Below are 21,207 nucleotides of genomic sequence, written 5' to 3'. Positions count from 1 at the left end.
CGCACTCGGACTTTCACACTGGGGTGACAGGGAGGCAGTTTTCAGGCACTTTACAGGCGCTATTTTTAGAGCTAAAATGCCTGAAAACCGCCTCAGTGTGAAAGTAGCCTAAAAGAGTTTACTTTGGTATATTGTGTCAGTTTTTAATGAATTATGTATGAGGGTCCCACAGATCCTGAAGAGCTCCGACCCCCACCCCCTCTAAATCTGGCTCTGCTGGTTGCTATGGGTTACTGCACTTTAGTCATTGCTCTATTATAGTTTCTCGCAGTTCTCTTTTAGTGGGAAGCAGACATTCAGGTCACATAATATACAGTATATCACTGTGTATTCTTCAAAATGACATTTCAGCACACTCATACTAGTGCATTGTGATTGCTAATACTATTGTTTATGAAAAGCTCTGGTACTTTTCAGATACTGTAGAAAGCCCCAGTCAGTTGTAAACACACAGGACGTCAGCGGTGTCCCTTTAAGGCGTTCAGTGACTCAGCAGGCAGGGGGAGGTTTGTCCTGTGACGGCCGCCGTCAGTGCAGTGTGCTGTGGAAGGTCGGGTGGCAGAGGTTACAGCTACACCACGTGTGATTGTGTGTGAGCGGCCGGCTCTGTCCTTCCAGCGCCATCGAACACAGAGGACATGGTCAGCAAGACAGAGGAGCCCGGCCTACAGAGCCCAGCCACCGCTCACAGCCCTGACAAGAGCCCGGGACCCTGCTGTGGTAATGACCTCCACACTGTGCACGGGGGACTGACACAGTAGGAAGGAGACCTTCTGAGACTCAGTGGAGCAAAGGAGGGATACCCAGAGGAAAGCATGTCATTCCTCCTCCATGTCTGCACTAGAGCTCTGGGTATTGTCTACACACAGTGGGGTTCATTTACTAAAGGCAAATCCACCTTGCACTACAAATGCATTGGAAGTGCAGTCGCTGGAGATCTGAGGGGAAGATCTGAAATGAGGGGAAGCTCTGCTGATTTTATCATCCAATCATGTTCCAGCAAAAATGTTGTTTTTTATTTTCCTTACATGTCCCCCTCGGATCTACAGCGACTGCACTTTCAGTGCACTTGGATTTGCCTTTCGTAAATAACCCCCATTGTATCCCAGCACTGCTGGAGGAAGTCCTCTGTGTAACATTGTAGCACTTAGGCCACTATAGAGGTGTGTATGATGGGACATACTCCATGTAATGTATAGAAGCGTGTATGACGGGACATACTCCATGTAATGTATAGAAGCGTGTATGACGGGACGTACTCCATGTAATGTATAGAAGCGTGTATGACGGGACGTACTCCATGTAATGTATAGAAGCGTGTATGACGGGACGTACTCCATGTAATGTATAGAAGCGTGTATGACGGGACGTACTCCATGTAATGTATAGAAGCGTGTATGACGGGACGTACTCCATGTAATGTATAGAAGCGTGTATGACGGGACGTACTCCATGTAATGTATAGAAGCGTGTATGACGGGACGTACTCCATGTAATGTATAGAAGTATACACTACCGCACTATAGAAGCATGTATGACAGGACATACTTCCATGTAACGTATAGAAGTATACACTACCGCACTATAGAAGCATGTATGACAGGACATACTTCCATGTAATGTATAGAAGCGTGTATGACGGGACATACTCGATGTAAAGTATAGAAGCGTGTATGACGGGACATACTTCCATGTAACGTATAGAAGTATACACTACCGCACTATAGAAGCGTGTATGACGGGACATACTCCCATGTAATGTATAGAAGCGTGTATGACGGGACATACTTCCATGTAGCGTATAGAGGTGTGTATGACGGGACATACTTCCATGTAACGTGTAGAAGTGTGTATGACGGGACACACTCCATGTAATGTATAGAAGTACCCTAATGCATAATAGAAGCCTGTGTGAAGGTAGGGCATACTCCATGTTACAGTGTAGAGAAGCACATAGCACAGTACTGCATGATGTATGTGGCATAGTATATACTCCATGTAACAGCCTTTAGTACAGTTTTGCATAGAAGAGTGTGTGTGATATAGGACATACTCCATGTTATAACTGTAAAATGCTGCAGTATTTATGAACAGATAGTACAGTCACTACATATAAGAAAGCATCACATACTCCATGTAACTGCAGATAAAAGTATAGAGTTACTACATAAAATGTATGTGTGATGGTAGGGCACAATCCATGTAACAGTATAGAAAAAAAAAACATGGGGGTTATTTACTAAACCTAGAGGGTGCAACGCTGTATAGAACCAATCATCTTCCAGTTTTTTTTTTGTTTTTTTTTTTAGGCAAAGTGACCAAGTTTTAGTAAGTCTACCCCTGTATTTTTTATTTTTTTTTTAGCTTATAGCACAGTGTCACATATACACTTGAGAATATTTGCATGGAACAGTATACAGAAACACGGATTTATACCAAGAGCATGCAAAGTATGGCAATATTGACAGTGTGTGCAAAGCAGAAGCGTATGTAGGAAAAGCTGCTTCTGCCAAGAATTTGGTAGCTGAATCTCCTTGTGGAAGTGTGATGAAGAATGTGATTTCTTTGTGACTATAACTGTATGTGCACCGCTGTGATTTTAGAAGATGTGTACTATATTGGGTCATAGGTCCAGAATCCTGTGTTCTGTATAAAACAGAATCAAATTGTATCTTTAAATGGGATGAGATATAAATGCATTCTTGGGGATTTATTTTATTTCAGGTACTTGTCTAGCGCTGTCAATTTACAAAGCGCTTTACATTTACATTATACATTCACATCGGTCCCTGCCTTTTAAGGAGCTTACAATCTAAGGTCCTTAAAGTCACATTCATACATACACATATTTGGGCCAATTTAGACAGGAGACAATTATCCTACCAGCATGTCTTTTGGAGTGTGGGAGGAAACCCACGCAGGCACAGGGAGAACATGCAAACTCTAGGCAGGTAGTGTTTGAACCAGCGACCTGTAGTTGAGTAAAGCTTTTGTCTAGTTGCTTTAGTTTATTTTTTTTTTTTTTTCTTTCTACACTGCATGGGAAATCTTGTCTTTATGCCCTTGGGAGAATCCTTGCATTTACAATGCCCTTGTGTTTCAGTCTCTTTACTACTTCCTCTGGCCTAGGAATTCAACAAGACCCAGCGCTGGACCTCCAGTGCTAGAGCGTGTCTGCCTGCTACGATCTGTCTGTCCTTGATCTGTAAGCCAGTGAAAAATGTGAGCGATTTGTTAGAGGCCTAGAGGTTGATATTTAACAACCCATTTCACAAGACGCAGACATTTTTCCAATCTGTTTATCTTGGTTGTGCTGGTGTGCAATAACTGATGAATGTGTCCAATCAGTTGTGTGTACTTTGTTTTTTTGGGGGGAATATGGGAGAAATCAACATAGTTTAGAAGTTGTGTAAGCATTCCCAATACTGTGTATTTTATTATTCATACAAAAATGAACAAGAGTTTGCTTGCAAGATTGACTTGTACTAGTTAAGCATGATCCAAATAAATGAAAGGTGTGTTGTTTGCAATGTAGACTTTTCTGGGTTGTAATTTGGTGTGTAGGACGGCAGTGTCAGATGCAGACAAATGTCTGTTGTTTTCTGTAAAGTATCATTAAATGGTCTGTCTACCCAAACAGACATTTCAGGTTTAGGTAGATGCTCATGGGTTAAACTATTGCTCTTATCGTATGTGTCTGGGAATTAGGCAAAATCCGCTGGGCATTTATATTCTAATTTCTGTCTGTTGGAAGTCAGAACATAAAGTAGGTCTATATGTGCCCATAGACATTAGAAGACAATCTCCCAGCTTGTCTGAAATCAGCCTGTTCATACAATGATTTACTGAATGTGGGGTGCCCACGCTTACTGTCAACTCAGGGCATCCAGGCTTATCATCAGCTGGATTTTAATGGGAGAAATTGTCAGAAAAGTATAAAATCCTCACTGATTACTCCCACTCCCCAATTAGCTGTTGCCATTAGTATCTCCTGTACTGTCCTGCTCCAAAGTCATCCATACCTCCTGTGTTCTTTATTTGGATTGGAGTATTCTCCAAATTTTTTTTTTTTTTTTTTTTTTTAACATGTGGTACTATAGTCCTTTCTATAGCAGATGCACTTGTTGAACACTGCACCAAAAATAATTAGTTTAGTTCAGTTAGCAGACGCAGGGTTCTAAAATGCATTTGTGTGAGAGCTGTGCATCAAGCTGGCCATACACTATGCAATGTGATAGTACAATCTCCTTTACCGAAACTATGTAATAAAGAGGACAAACCTAGGCAATCTATTCAATTAGTATCAAATCAGACAGGCTCTCGTACTGCATAGTTGATGGAAGATCTAAGGGGCCCTTTCACATGGGCTTTCCGATCAGGTCCGCCTGTCAGTTTTTCAGGCGGACCCGATCAAAGTCTCCATTCACTCCTATGGGGCAGCGGATGTCCGCTGCTATCCGATCTGATCCTGTCTGTGAAATCCAGACGGATGGAGACCCTAGTTTCCATCTGTCTGGAGGCTGGGATTGGGTGAAAACCGGACAGGCGGTCCTTTTTTCATCCGATCTCTCTATAGAGGAGAGCAGGGCTCTGACAGGACTGTCTCAGCACAGTGAGTGGAGATGTCATCTGCCTGTTCAGCAAGGATCAGCGGATTGATTCCCTCGCTGAGCAAAGCAGAGTACGCTGGTCAGACTGCCCTTGTGCAATTGTCCTAAAGGAGATTGTACAATCAGATTGTATGGTCAGCCTTGGGCCCTTGTCAGACAGGAACTCAGCAGCAACATGATTGCTAAATTGAACGGCAACGTGCTTGTACAGGCTAGGTCCCCTGCTGACTGAGATCCTGCTGAATGTTCCTACCATTGAGGGAGCGGTGGTGGAACACTAACCTTGGTGGTGCACCTGACAAAGGAAGTGACACCACAGATCCAGGTGAGTGCTTTCTCTCCTAGCGATGAGCCGCACAGATTTCCAAAAGTAGTTCCTGCACTACTTTTGGTGACTTTGGGGGCGATTTCAATAGACATCTGTGCATGAACCCGCATAGATGACTTTCAAATTGCCCCCGAACTCGCACTGAAATGCAGGTTTTGAAATCGCGTAAGTTCAGGTAAACTCGCATGACTTCAAACCTGCCTTCTGTGTGAACGAGGGGCTAAGACTCTGTGGCTGATGAGGCAGAGCCCGAGGGAGGGGGAATGTTAGCTCCAGTACCAAATATTAAAGGTATGATTCACCTTTACCAAAAAACTACAGATAAGGGACGTCTGTAGATGAAAACAAGTTTGCTATAAGTGTAGGTAGGCCATTTTCATACCTCCCTGAAGTCTGACTGGAAAACTATGGTGTTGGTAAGCTCTTACTGTGCCCCTTCACAAGCTCCTTCTCTGCCCTGATGCAGGAGCTCTGAGCTCATCGTTTGAGGTCACAGTAACTCTTCTGCCGCGTACACACGAGCGGACTTCTCGTCTGCCTGAACTCTGAAGGACTTTTCGACGGAGTTCCATCCAAACGGACTTGCCTACACACGATCACACTAAAGTCCGATCGTTTCGAGCGTGATGACGTACGAAGGGACTAGAATAAGGAAGTTCATAGCCAGTAGCCAATAGCTGCCCTTGCGTCCTTTTTTGTCTGTCGGACTAGCATACAGATTTTTCGATCGGACTCGAGTCCGTCGGAAAGATTTGAAACATGTTCTATTTCTAGGTCCGTCAGAAAGATTTGAAACATGTTCTATTTCTAGGTCCGTCAGAAAGATTTGAAACATGTTCTATTTCTAGGTCCGTCAGAAAGATTTGAAACATGTTCTATTTCTAGGTCCGTCGGAATTTTCGACAGAAAAGGTCAGATGAACCCCACACATGATCAGAATGTCCGACGGAATTGTCGGATCTTTTCTGCCGGACAGTCCGCTTGTGTGTACGCGGCATTAAGCCTCTCTAACTGTGCAGCGTTCAGGGAGTTTTCCAGTCAGACTTCACAAGGTGTTAGACGGATTACACTTGTAGCAAGTATCTAAAGACACCCCTTATCTGCATAGGCAGTTTTGTGATAAAGGTGAACTGTGTTTGAATATGTGGGACTAGAAGCCACCTGTCATCATATCCCATGAAATCCTATTACAGGAGATCTCCTCCTCCTTTCCAGTAATAGCAGATGGGAAATCTTCCATTTAGTAGCTGTTTGACTGGTCACGTGGTCCCATCTGTTGCAGTATAGAAGGAAATTGAGTATTCGCACTGTGTGGTGTGACATGAAAGGCATGTGTATATTTTATGGCACTACAACTCCCAGCAGGTCTAACGGACACTGTCAGAAGTGGGGGAAGCCCAGGCTACTATGGTCCAATCAGACGGTCACATGGTAACGTGTGTACAGTACATAGCAACCCCAGCCTGACAGCCGTAATCAAGGTCACCTTCATTTGACCGTACCACTCTGTCACGCTTGTAGGGGTGCATACGTGACACTTGCTTTACGAGTCTGTGTTTTGTTTTTTTATAGTTGCGGATTAAGCCCAGATGGTAATAAATAGTTGTCGTGTCGGCTATGACATCGTACGGAGAAGTTGTAGGGTTGTAAGCCACTCTTGGGAGGTCACCAGTGAACGCAGAACACCCCTGTGTATTTTGGTGCAGGTGGACGCGCCCCGTAACCCCGGAAGTGTTGGTTCCCCATGTTGTGATTGGCGGGTGTTACGGAAATAACAAGGGGGTGGAGAAGTCACCGGTTAACCCCTTGCAAGGCTGCGCCTATCTGGATATGTTTGAACGCTGCGTGCTTGTCATCTTAACGTGAATGTGCTTATCGAAAGGCTATTCTCCCTGACTGCCCGATCATGAGACCACTCACTATGGGAAGTGCAAACACTTATAATCACTTCCTTACCAGGCCACTGTGTTTTGTATTTTTTTAACCACTTAAGCTCTGGAAGGTTTTACCCCCTTCCTGCCTTGGCCACTTTCCAGCTTTTTCACACTTTGACAATTGCGTGGTCATGCAACACTATTCGTATAATCACTACTGGGGTTTTTATTTTCTTCTAAACAAACGAATAAAGACCAACAATTTTACAAGAAAAGTGTTTTCATAGTATGTTATAACATAATGCAAACAGGTCATTTTTCGCCTTCACTGGTGAGCACTGATGAGCTGCATTGATGAGATGGTGCTAGTAGGTGACACTGATGAAGAGGCATTGGTGGGCACTGATTGGCAGCACTGTTGGCACTGCACTGATAGTCAGGACACAGATTATCAGTGTACATGTCCCTTTTAATAGAACCCGATTAATGTCGCTCTTCTCACTCTGATAACCGGCTCCTGTTTACATCTGTGATTGGACACAGCAGATCACGTGGTAAAGAGCTGCTGATTGGCTCTTTACCTCAATCTATGATCAGCAGTGCCTGGACACTGCGATCACAGAGCGTGCCGCCCGCACCCCGTGATCATGGGAGGCTGTCATATGATGCCACCCTGTAGCCGTCATTCAGCTATAGCATGGTAGGCAAGTGGTTGACTGGCAATTGCGCATGGTATTATGGTAGTATGTATGTTTTTTTTTTTTTTTTTTTTTTTTACTATCGAAAAAATACTGAATATGTTGAAGGGAAAAAAAATACAGGTAACTTCTACTTTCTGTTATAAAATATATCCAATAAAAAAAAAAAAATAAAAAATGTTATTTGGTTTGGGTGAAAGTTATAGCATCTACAATCTATGGTTTAATATACTGGAATTTACACAGCTATAGATGCTATACTGTCATAGCGGTGGTCAGCATTTATTGCTGGACTATGATAGGGTGTTGGGCAATCTACCGCTAACAGTCACTGGCTGGGAGGTACATTAGCTGAGACTGGTGTTGCAAGTGACACTAATACAGACCTGATGCGGGCCTTTGCTTGCTTTTATCTGGCCCCTGGGGCACTATTGCTCCCACTGACACCAATGATGGGGCACTATTGCTCCCACTGACACCAATGATGGGGCACTATTGCTCCCACTGACACCAATGATGGGGCACTATTGCTCCCACTGACACCAATGATGGGGCACTATTGCTCCCACCTGACACGAATGATGGGGCATTGTTGACTCCCATTGACCCCAGGACATTTTCTACTTACACTTGCCACAGTCCGGCCCCTAAAAGTCTGAAGGACAGTAAACTGGCTTTGTTTAGAAAGTTTGGAGACCCCTGGTGTACACTGACACTGTACTAATGACATTGGCTGGAAAGGGGTTAACATGCTAGTGTCATCAAGGGGGTTAACTGCTTAACAATGTGTAATGTGTGCTGCTTTTAATTGCTAATCTGGCTTTTTTCAGGGCGAAGGAACAGCCAGATCGCTGTACATAGATTTCTGTGTGTTTGTACACACAGAACTGTGTGTGTGTGTGTGTGTGTGTGTGTGTGTGGGTACAGCTGATCAGCAGGTTTCAGCCAAAATCATTGGCTGAAATCTGCTAGCAAACTTGTGCTATGTCCACTCAAAGCACATGTCAACAGGACACACGCATGCGCACCCCAAACCCAGAAGAAGGCCGGTGATGTACATGTACGTAACCATGCCTGTTCTTGCTGCCCGCTCGCAGTATATTTACTGTGAGTGGTTAAATTTTAACATGCATGTTTAAATCTGCATTTTTGGGGGGGGTAGAAAATTACATCAATTCCCCAACCGTTGTATATTTTTTGAAAGCAGAGGCCCTGGAGAATAAAATGGTGGCTGTTGCAATTTTTTTTTTTTTTTTAATGCCACGCTGTACTTGCGCCGGTGGTTACAAAATTTTCAGGAAGATATACTCCTAACTGAATTTTAGTGCACACAAGCACAATATTATACCCACTTTTTGTTTGTAAAATACAAGATAATAGATGCTTAACATGCAATTTAAAATTGCACCAGTGAAACCACCTATGACAAACCACAAATTCACACTGGGGTGTGCAAGGTGGGAGGGCGGGCGTTGGCGGTAAAGTGCCGCTAGTTTTAGCGGCGCTATTCGGCCACTAGCAGGGCGTATTTAACTCCCGCTAGCGGCTGAGGAGAGTGTTAATAGGGCCGCTGCCGAATTAATTTCAATGGGCAGGGGCAGTGGAGGAACGGTGTACACACCGCTCCCCCACTGCCCCAGAGATGCTGCTTGCAGGACTTTCTTTTCCTTTCCTACAAGTGCACCACCCCAGTTTGAAAGCACTCTGGCTTTCACACTGGGGCTGCAGAAGAGGCAGTTTACAGACACTTTTCAGGCACTATTTTTAGAGCAAAAGTGACCCAGTGTGAAAAGGGTCTAATGGAGAAGTCCAGCCTGAGCTTGTTTGACTGGACTTCTCCTATGGGTCACAGGAGTGCAATTCGTTTTACACTCCTGTGACTCGTTTTTAGCAGAGAGGGGTCTGAAGTCCACCAATATCAGTCCAGGCACCGCGTCATCCCGACTCTGGAAGTCTGGATCCGCCAGGTGCCTGGACTGATAGGAGTCTCAGCGAGCCGCTGAGAAGGCCTCTCACCGCCCCTCCACAGCTCAGCATTTCAGTGAGCGTGGAGGAACAGAGCAGAAGAGCTGCTGACCGACAGGCAGCAGTTCTCTGTTCGGGGAGCCGAGAGAACCAAACCATCGGCGACGTTCGGTGGCTCGTGTTCTCAGTGCATAAACGCCGGGGTACAGATACAGCATCGGACCGATGCTGCATCCACCTAGGTAAGTATACAACTGCAGTAATCCCGATTACCATACTTCTCTTTTAAAGTGATAGTAAACACCGCTTGCTGACTTGTACTTACAGGTAAGCGTATAATAATGTTTACCTATAGGTACAGGGAATATCTCCTAAATGTGCACCATTTAGGGGATATTCACTCTTTCTGCAGTCAGTGATGTCACCAGCGCACTGCGCTCTGATTAGACTGCATACAGAGTGTGCCATCCCTTCAGAGCGCTGGGCCTCTGCTGTTACTCCCATGCGCACACTTGTGAGTAACGTCATTGCAGTTTGGCCATTCAGACGACTGAAGCTCTGTCAGTGGTGATTGCATGTTGCTGGAGGGCTTCGTTTTAGGTCATTTTAGTCTTTCATAAAGTGCTAGTATGTGGTGCATATTAGCACATTGTGCCCTTAACTTGCAGGGAATTATTTATTTATTTTTCAGCTTTACTACCACTTTAAAGGCGTTTTACAGGGTACTAGTTTAGCTAAACGTGAACTCTGGTGCTGGATTGATTAATCTGAGATGATCCTGGTTGTACAGTGGTGCAATCACTGTTTACATATGCATTCTGTACCTATGTGTGGATTTGCACGTGAGCACAGGGGGGATGGGGCGCTTTTTTTTTTTTTTTTTTTAATGTATTTTGTCTATTTTTATGCTTTTTAATTAACTTCATTGCTTTCACATGGGGTGAACAAGACGCTTGTGATAGCTTTGGGCAGTGACAGGTACTCTTTATGGAGACATAAGGAGTCTATTGGACCCCTGTTATCCCCCCTGCCTTCCAAAGCAGCTGATTAAGGGCCAGTTTAAAGTAAGGTGTGAGAAACCCGTGTTCTGTTTGCGTTTCCCGCACCGCTTTCAAAATGCACTGCACTCTGCAGCAGGTATTAGTGTTAACTTAAAGGGGTTGTGAAGGCTTTTTTTATAACAATAACAAACCTGTTATACTTGCCTGCTCTATGCAAGGGTTTTGCACAGAGAAGCCCTAATCCTCTTCTGAGGTGCCCTGTCAGCGCTGCTGGCTCCTCCCCTTCATCGGGTGCACCCTGCAGAGAGACACTTTCCATGGGGGCATCCGTGCGGGCGCGTTCTTGAGTCCCACTGCATGTATCCATTGACACAGACAGCAGGACTCGGCCCCGTGCCTGTGTCACTCGATTTGATTGACAGCGCTCCCGCTGCTATCAATCTATCAAAGGAGGACAGATAAAGTGACTGGAGCCGCTGGGCTTGTGCACATCGCTGGAATGGATGGACTTGGGTAAGAAAAAGGGGGAATCTAGGCATTAAGGTGAAAAACCTTGAGACTTTACAACCCATTTAACAACACCCTAAACCCAAGCCGCAAATGCAGTGCCGAAGTGCCATGTGATCCAGTTGCTGTGTATTTTATAAAGTAGTAAATGCACTACTTTTTGATGTCATCCAGCGCGATATCAGCCCATTCAAATTTAATGGGATGAAATTGCACTGCATCTAGATTGCATGTGAATTGCACAGGAACGCACAGCATGTTCTTGTGAAATTCATGGTGTGACTTGGCCTTCAATACAGATCAGCTGCTTCCCTAGGTGTAACAGCAAGGGAATGACAGCCCTGAAATTGGAAATAAAGAAATCCTCGTTGTGTCCAGCTTCATTCATCACAGAGGAGATTGGGGAATGCATGTTCCTCTAACTCCTTTGTGGGCAGCTAACTCGATTGCTTACAGTGGAACGGGGGAGCCTCAAAAATGGCAGCAGGAGGGGTATAGAGGGCTCTACAGCACTGTAAAGCCTCATGCACACTGGACCTTTGTACAGCTGCTGTTTTTGGCTTCAGCCATTTTTTTGCAGCCAGTAAACTCCCCAGCATGTTATCCTAGGTGTCCATGCATACATAGGCTGTTTATCATTTTTTTTTTTTTTTTTTTTTTTTTTTTTTTTTTTTTTTTTGGAGGGGCGTTTTCTGGCTGGGAAAAAAACCCAGAACTAGCATAGTTTTGCTAAAACACTACTGCAAAAATGCTGCAAAACTCATTCTACAGCTAACGCTGCTGATGTTTTTAAAACATCCAGTGTGCATGAGGCCTTAAAGTGCTCACTTTTACAAGAAAGCCGAACATCAACTCTAAACACAGTTTCAGGATCATGGCTGCAGCCATGATCCTAGTATACCCGCTTGCTGCCCAGAACATTTTATATGTATGCTGTGCAGCAAGCGGTTAAAGAACTAAAGCTTTTTTTTTTTTTTTTCTTCCTTTCATTCTGGTTAGAGTAAGGCTCCATTCACACTACTGAGGTACAACCAAGCTCATATGGGTTTTTTTTTTTTTTTTTTCTTTTTTTACACATCTCTGCACATTTCTGTATGTCTTGTTTAGAGCAGTCATTTTGTTTTCAATTGGCTGCCCTATGCATGAGAAACGCACAAAAAAAAGGTGCCGCACATAAAATACATGAATGATAATAGCAGAAAAAGGAGGACAGATCACAAGTTAAAGTTGTTGTATAGCCTTAATGCATTTTATACATTAAGGTGAAAAACTTTCTGTGCTGCAGCGCCCCCCCCCCCCCGCCCCCCTTTTTTTCTGACTTAAATCCGATCCAGTAATGTGCACGAACGCAGTAGTTCAGCCACCGTCCCTCTCCTTATTGGACAGATTGAAAGCAGCAGGAGCCATTGTTGTCCCACTGTTGTCAATAAAGTCCTGTGACACAGGAGCGGGGGGTGGGGCTGAGTCACCATTGTCTGTGTCAATGGATGCAGCAGTGGGACTTGGGAGTGAGCCCGCACTGGTGCCCCTTAGAAAGCGGCTTTCCGTGGGGGCACCCGATGAAGAGGATGAGCCTGGAGCGCCTGTGGGGGACAAAAAGCTTTCCACAGGGCAGGTAAGTATAGCATGTTTGTTATTTTAATACAAAAAAAAGGTTTACAGCAACTTTAACGATCACTGATATAGATAATGTACCAAGCTGAGTAATAAAACGTCGTCCTTTTTTTCAAATTTATTGTAAAAGTAAAAGAAGGCAACAGTGCAATTTGTAACACTGTTTTTGATAAACTAATGCACCAATATCTAATTGGATTAATTTATTAGCAACTCTCAATGAATTCTTAAGGTGCTCATCAGATATTTATGTTCTAATTTTGCCCTTTGTGTGCTTAATTGTTTTTTTTTTAAATTTAATTTTGTATGAAGTAGTGGGAAAGATTAAAAAAAACGCTTTCACTGTCACCATCTCTGTCACATTCGGGAGATTCTCTTCACTTCCTGCCCTGTGGGCTCAACAGAAAGTGAGAGAATATCTTTCCAATATAAGGTAAATCTTCACCTCAATAATTATCACAGGAACAAGTGTTCCCACTGGAAGATATTAATCTGTTCTTGTTCTGATGACTCAAAATTTTGGATTTACCCCCACTTCTATTCCTGGTGACTGGTGACACTTCTATTCCTGGTGACTGGTGATTAGGACAACTAGAGAAGGTGAATCTCCCTGATGCTGACACAGGCAGCAATAAAACCCAACAGGCATTCTAATCCCTCTCCACTCTAACCAAAACCAAAAAAGTTTTTTGCTTTTAGTTATAATTTAAAGATAACTTATGAAAGAAATACATAGTCTGCTTCCAATGATGACCTATCCATTCACAGAACACATTGTATTTTGTTCAATGGAAGCGTTCTCTGGTTAGCCAAGGTGAGGAGAAGGGTGGTCACATCAATGGCATTTTGTGAATGGCGGCAATGCCAGGTGAGCAACCCTTCCTGTGACGAAGCTACTTGCACAGGATGCTGCAGATTGCAGCTATTCTGTAGTAGCACCGACTACTACACTGATTTTCAGCTTCCCCAGAGGCTGTTTGGGTATAAGATATGCATACTTATATTTTGCTGAACTCGTCCAATTTAACTATGCAATGAAGATCAGTCCTGGAGTTCAGCTAGAAGTATAAAGAATGGTGATGATATGTGCAGTTTAACCAACACATATCAAAGTTGCAAAATGTGCTTAGGTTTTGACATATTTGTTTTACCCATAGGGGCAAATGGGTAAATAAAGAAGGATTAGTGGTGGAGACCTATATCAGTGGTTTAATAGTTATTTAGAGAGACACAGAAAATAACAGAAATAGAGAAGTCTGCTTCCATGGAAAATGGTATAAGGCTAAGAATGAGCAGCTTGGTCATTTCTGACCCTATCTATGGGTGCGCATCTCTCCTGAAAGAATCATTAACCACTTGTTGACCGTGCTGTAGCAAAATGATGGCTACAGCGCATTTGGCCAGTTCTTTGATCGTGCGCTCTGGTGATCACTGTGTCCTTTTGGACACAGCCGATCACAGATCGGAGTAAAGAGCCAATTACAGTGGCTCTTTACCACGCGATCAGCTGTGTCCAATCACAGCTGATCATGAGATAAACGCACTTGTTGGTTATCGGCATTCCTTTCCTCAAATTGTCAGTGAGAGGAGAGGGCAGTAACCCGGCTAGTGTGAAAGGAGACCTCTGCACAAACCTGGTGGTTAAGTACCACCAAAAAAACTTTATTTGTCTGAAATAATTATAAAAATTTCATATGGGGGTTGTGCTGCATGACCACCCAATTGTCATTCAAAGTGTGACAGCGCTGAAAATTGGCCTGGGCAGGAAGGGGGTAAAAGTGCCCAGTAGGCAAGTGGTTAATAGCCACCCATATTCCCATTTCATGTTGGAATTGTTTTGCTGAGGATAGATCTTGCTATGAAGAGCTTGTAATTGATGCAAAGAACAAAATGATATGTATTATGGTGCTGCTGTTTAGAATTGTAACTTTCCCTTCATGTCCAATTCTCCACTTCCAGAACAATATGTGTACATCAAAGAATTCCAGGTGCTGGGATTTGTGGATTATGCAGATTTCCTTAGATTCGGGTAGTTGTCATGAACATGTTCAGGATAATCAACAGTTTATTTGTAAAGTATGACATTATGGGAATTTGTTGTTCGATCCATGGGGCTGGGCTACCTACATTGGTATAAATGTTGCTGCTTTATGAATAAAGTTTGAGAACTGTAAAAAAAAAAAAAAAAAAAAAATTTTTGCAGAGTTTTTGTATCATGTTGCTTTATTTGCTGGTAGATCTCTGCATATCTTTGGCCCATGCAGTCACCCGTTTTAGGCCTCCCTTCTGCACACAAGCTCTTGCTCAGGATTCCACAAAATCCACTTTGTTTTAAGTTTTATGGTCCTTGCAAGAAACCCAGGGCTTGGCATAGGACCAGGGAAACATTGTAGCCCATGCGCCTCCCTTCCAAATTACACTGAAGGTCTGCCGCCTGTGATTTGTTTATAAATAGCAACAGCAGAGCACAAGTGGCAAGTGCAGAATGAGTTCTGGGTAAAGTAAGATCTTTCTTGCGGCAGAGATGTGAACTTCACTATCACATACAAGCATCGGTCAGCATGGGTAGTATTGTTTGCTGTGAGTGCTGTGGACGACTTGAAGCTATCTTCCGAAAGCAAAGTATGAGGCCAGACTCTGAATCTGCCTCACTTTTACAGGATTCATCTAGGCGGTCATCCAGCTTTACCCAAGATTCCTCCAGGAGCTGCTATGGCACACTCTGTTATCACCAGCAGGAGATTTCAGCTGAAGCTAACCCTGAAGTATTGGATGGCAAAGCCCGTCATGACTCTGAGGAAGATGAGGGGATTTGTGAATGTGAGAAGGTTCCTCTCCCCTGTTCGGAAAACTCTTCAGAAACTTCCCATGCTTTCAGTGCCTTTCACAGTGACCTTCTAGTTGGCATAACAGACGAGCAGGGCCCTCCTCCTTCGCTGTTGGCATGTGCTACCCCTGCTCTGAACTTTGCTGCACAACAGCTTGAAAAAACTGGGGCAGCAGCTGACCCACCACTGAATCTTACACAGACACATACAGGGACAGTAGAAGAACAGAGCACATCTGATGGTTACTTTGCAAGTTTAGGGTCTTCATTTAATTGTAAAGGACTGAAAGTTGCCACCCAGTGTCCTAGAAGTATTCTGGATGGTCAGGGACTGACTTGTATAGTAGTAAAAGGAATACCGGTAAATCCTAGTTCTACTATAGTGTTAGACCCAAACAGAGAAAGCCCACATGAGAAGCTGTGTGCAGTTTGTATGAAGAATATAACACCAGGTGAGAAACTCCTTATTTTTTTGTTTTTATTTATTTTTTTTTCGTTTCATTTGGAGTAAAAAAAAAAAAAAAAAGAATGAAAATTGACAGGGTTTTCTGTCTGTCTGATTCTATGAGGCAGAGTTTGCCTAATTTTCTGTCCCTTTTCACAGGGAGTAGTTGTTTACAGGGACATGGACAGCAATAAAAACATCAGAATGTCTAACCCATCATTATGCTACAAAAATGTTATGGCTATATCACATCACTTCCTGTTCAGCCTGGGAGTGAGGAAAAATCTCCCTAGTTGTAACACAGACAGCATGAAAAAACCCTAAAAGAGGCTTTCAGACAAAGGTGCAAATATTTATTATCATTATTTATTTTTGTGAACGTATCTTCTCCCTCCAGAGATGTATATGTAACCGAGATTCCATGACCTTTGTTTACATCCAGCAGTGTAAGGCTGCCACTCTCCTAGCTGTGCCCACACATTACAGTCTCATAGACTTCTATGGGACTGCCTCCTGCTTGGGAGCCAGAGGTAATCCAGCCCCATGGAAGTTCTCCATGGGGTTGTACTTCACAGGCCCAGCCAGATAAGGGAGCCTTTCACGGCTCGATGTAAACAAACAATAGAAGCTATGGTGTCGGATCTTGGTAAGTACGCATCTGTGGAGGGAGGAGGGTGGCTTTGTTAAAGCCATATTAACGCCAAAAGAAAACCTTTATTATATTGTAGCTTGCCAGGTCCTAGATGTGACGGCTGCATTTATCTTTTTTTTTTTTTTTTTTTGTTCTTCTATTTTCATCTGGTGATCCAGCTAGTAAGTCTGTTGTTTTTCAAAAGAACAAGCTCTCGTGCAGCGTTTCAGTTACTGGGCTAAGACAAACCATTTATCACTTGCAGTGGTGTGTACAATGATCAGTATTTATGTGAAACCTTTGTCCCAAAGGGAAAAAAAACCTCTTTTGCTGTAACTGCTTTTTAGTTTTAGTTGGAGTTTGGCTTCAGTTTATTGGCATATTTAAATCTGGTAATCCATCTAACACTCCTCTTCTCCCAGACTAACAATGCTGCTGGACAAGAGGGATAGAGGGGAACAGTGGTTTTGTGTGTGTTTGTATGAGTGTGCAATGTTTCTCTTCTCCCAATCCTGTACAGTACTGTGAGGGTTATGCTCATTTGGGCTTGGCATAGCTTTTCCATCATTTTACATGCTGTGATGTCAGTGGCTGTACTATTTGTGCCTTTTTATAATTTGAAAAAAAAATCTTAAACACCATTTAAAAAGAGTAATGGTGGGCAGTGGTGCCGCTTGCAGTGCTAGACTGTTATAAAGCCTACATTGTAGAACCGTAAAGTCATTTGTGCCAAGGGTAAGGAGCACGTAATCAAGTATGCCAATATTGGCCTAAAAATAGATGTGTGTGTGTTTTTTTTTTTTTTTTTTTTTTTTTTGTAAAGCTGTCCATTAGTGTAATGGTTTTGCGCACACTTTCTTATTTTGTCAGGAAGGAAAAAAAAAAAACAAATTTGTTGGTCATCGTAAAATATTTCATATTAAAAATGTACATTTTTGTCAGCAGTTGGAATTTAGGCTCCTATTCACTTTTTACAGGTTTGTCCAGCCTTTTCTGATAAACTGTGTTTACAGGGTTTCGTAGCTCAAGCTGTCATTAACACACATAAAATTGAATGTCCAATCCCTTATGGGATGGCTCATTCTGAAGTTTTAATCAAACAAAGCAAAACGCAGGGCAATGAAAATTCTTTGCTATGTATGAAGTCAAAAGTTATAGAAGATTGTTTGCTTATAATAGACATAAATGTAATACATTTTAAAAATGTATTAACTTTAAGATTACCCCCAAAAATTATATCCCTTTTTTTTTTTTTTTTTTTTATTTAGTGGTTCTAAAGGCATGAATGTTGTTTGTTGTTTTTTTTTTTTTTTTTTTTTCTTTTCCTCCTCTGCAGTAAGGTAAAAAAACTTCCATGATAGTCTCCCCCTGATTACTTACAGTGGGTCTATAGACAAGAATCACCCCCTTCAAAATTATCACATTTTGTTGCCTTGCAGCCTGAAATGAAGACACACACAGTTTTTGTTTTAGCTTGCTGTATTATCAACTTATAACATCCAAGTGAAAGATATAACACCAACATGTCAGAAGAAAATTTAAATGCTTCAGAAACCCTGATTGGAAAAAGGATCTCCCCTCTTAAATATGACTTGTAAACTCGATCAGATGTAGCCATTCACCTTCTCAATGGCACACAATCCATTTGACTTTCAATTGTGGTCAGCTGTGGTCATTTTGATTAGCTCAGTATGAAAAGCTCTTTCCTGGAGTATTCCAGTCCCTGGTAATGCAACTCAAGCAAATGATCAACTATGGGTAGCAAGGCAACGGTCACCAGGATCTTCGGGATAAAGTTGTGGACAGGCACAAAAACTTTTCAAAGGCTTAATTGATGCCTAGAAGCACAGTGAAGTCTATTATTAAGAAGTTGAAGGTATCTCCCTGGATCAGGACATCGCTCCAAACTGAATGAAAGAGCCAGGAAGAAACTGGTCAGAGAGGATACCAAGAGGCCTACAGCAACTCTGAAGCAGTTGTGTAGGAATCTATGACAAAGAGTGGTCATTGTTTGCATATTGCAAATTCTCCACAAATGTGGCTTGTATGGGAGGGTTGCAAGAAAAAAAAGCTACTCCTCAAGAAAGGCCTCATGCAGTCACCACTTAGCTTTGCCAAAATGCACCTTGAAGATTCTGAGGCTACATAGAAATAGGTGCTCTGGAGAGATGAGGCTAAAATTGAATTATTTGGCTTCAACACTAGGGTTATACTGATACTAGTATTGGTGCCGATACCAAGCATTTGCATGACTATCAGGGCGGTGGTGGGGTGAGGTACAAGCACTGATCTCACTGTAAGGCCCCTTTCACACTGGGGCGGCTTTGGCGGTAAAGCGCCGCTATTGTAAGCGGCGCTTTACCGTCGGTATTCGGCCGCTAGCGGGGGCGGTTTTACCCCCCCGCTAGCGGCCGAGAGGGTTAAAAACCACCACAAAGCGCCTCTGCAGAGGTGCTTTGCCGGCGGTATAGCCGCGCTGTCCCATTGATTTCAATGGGCAGGAGCGTTATACACTCCGCTCCTTCACTGCTCCGAAGATGCTGCTAGCAGGACTTTTTTTCCCGTCCTGCTGGCGCACCGCTCCAGTGTGAAAGCCCTAAGGGCTTTCACACTGGAGAGACAGCAGCGGCACTTTCGTGTCGATTTGCAGGCGCTATTATTAGCGCAATAGCACCTGCAAACCGCCCCAGTGTGAAAGGGCCCTAAAGCTTTCAATAAAGCATCTGACACCTGCTTCTCCTCTCCCTCCCACAACATTTAGCTGCTTTATTGAAAGCTATACAGGGAGATTGGTGCTTGTACCCCCACCATACCACCCCCCCCCCCCCCACCACCGATCGTTCCCTGTGTCCTCACCCGGGTCCTCCTCTGGCTGCCCGTGTGCTCCCTGGGTCCTCCTCCGCTCCCCCTGGTCCCAAATCTGTCAGGATGGAGAGCGGAGGAAGGAGCCGGTGTCATTTACCGGCTCCTTTCTTTTCTGAATGCACAGTTAGTGATAGGGTTGTCCCGATACCACTTTTTTAAGACTGAGTACAAGTACCGATACTTTTTTTTTAAGTACTCGCCGATAGCGATACTTTTTTTTTTTTAATGTCATGTGACAGTTTTTTTGTATTTTGTAAATAAGTACTTTTTCTCCTTCACTGATGTGTGCTAATGAGGCTGCACTGATGGGGCACTGATAGGCTGCACTGATAAGGAGGCCCTAATATGCAGCACATGTTGGGCACTGATAGGATTAGGTGGCACTGATATGCAGCACTGATGAGCACTGAAAGGTGGCACACACTGATGGCTGGGCACTGATAGGTGGCATGCACTGGCTGGCACTGATACCACTGAGTGATGAGCACTGATAGGTTGCACCGATTATGCAGCACTGATGAGCACTGATAGGTGGCACACACTGATGGCTGGGTACTGATAGGTGGCACTGACAGGTGGTACGCACTAATGGGCACTGATACGTGGCACGCACTGATGGCTGGCACTGACTGAGGTGCACTGATAGATGGCACTGATGAGCAGTGCTCTAATAGGTGGCACTGATTATGCAGCACCGATGAGCACTGATAGGTGGCACTGATAGGTGGCACTGATTATGCAGCACCGATGAGCACTGATAGGTGGCACTGATTATGCAGCACTGATGAGCACTGATAGGTGGCACACTCTTCGCTGGGCAGTGGCACTGAAAGGTGGCACTGACTGATGGGCACTGATAGGTGGCACACGCTGATGGCTGGCACTGATAGATGGTGCTGACTGATGAGCCCTAATAGGTGGCACTGATAAGTGGCACGCACTGATGGGCAATGATATGTGGCACGCACTGATAGGTGGCACACACTGATGGCTGGTACTGACTGATGGCTGGCAGTGGCACTGGCTGGATGGGCACTAACAGATGTCACTGATTGATGGATGGCACTTATGGGCATGAAATTTACTTTTCTATGCTGCCTCTGCGACGCCCATCTTGGTACACCTTGCACTCGGCCTCAATAAAGCAGCAGCGGACAGCTTGTTACACCCAGCCCATATAGTTCAGCCTGAATTATATGGGCTGGGTGTAAGAAAATGTCCGCTGCTGGGCATCGGGATTTTTAAGCACTGACAACGGTGTAACGGCAACACAGAGCGTCACTTCCATTAACAAATGTGACGGCTCCGGTCGCCGAGCCCTGCACTCTCTGCTTGGGGACTTCGGAGGACTCGCTCTCCGCTCAGCTCTCTGCTCCGCCCGCTGACTCCGCTCTCCGCCCGCTGACTCCGCCCTCTGCTGACTCCACCCGCTGAGTTCCTGTCTCTCCCAAGGTATCGGCTAAGGCATCGGGAGCATTTGTGCGAGTACAAGTACTCACGCAAATGCTCGGTAGACAACCCTAGTCAGTGATCCCATATCGTATACTATGCTTCAGTTTATGAATGTCCTTTGTCTCCTGGATATAACAAAAACTGTGTCTGTCGTCATTTCAGGCTGTAAACCAACAAAATGTGATTATTTTAAGGGGGGCGGGGGGATTATTTTCTATAATCACTGTACCTGAGACCCATCTCGATCCAGCACTGGGCCCTACATATGTCTGTCTCCCTCTTTCTCACAGACAGCAGTGGGAGCCAATGGCTCCCGCTGCTGTTAGTCATAGCCTGTGAGCAGGAGGTGGGGCAAATCCATGTTGCCTGGGTCAATGGACACCCGAAGTC

General features: G+C 44.0%; 1 protein-coding gene across 2 annotated transcripts in view; it reads left to right on the top strand.

Moving 5' to 3' along the window:
- Positions 1–492: 492 nt before the first annotated feature.
- CLUH (clustered mitochondria homolog) overlaps positions 493–21,207 on the top strand; it is a 177,030-nt gene continuing 156,315 nt past the window's right edge. Inside the window, exon 1 of one of the 2 annotated variants that reach the window (XM_073616707.1) lies at positions 493–720. In XM_073616707.1, the coding sequence (XP_073472808.1) occupies positions 639–720 (82 nt within the window). In that variant the 5' untranslated portion in view covers positions 493–638. Of the gene's footprint in view, positions 721–15,143; positions 15,877–21,207 lie in introns of those variants that run through there. The other variant, XM_073616706.1, reaches the window with a different exon arrangement.

Source organism: Aquarana catesbeiana, linkage group LG02 (genome assembly GCF_042186555.1).
Source record: "Aquarana catesbeiana isolate 2022-GZ linkage group LG02, ASM4218655v1, whole genome shotgun sequence".
Lineage (NCBI taxonomy): Eukaryota > Metazoa > Chordata > Amphibia > Anura > Ranidae > Aquarana > Aquarana catesbeiana.
The sequence above is the reverse complement of the archived record's forward strand: the minus strand, read 5'-3'. Positions and strand labels throughout refer to the sequence as shown.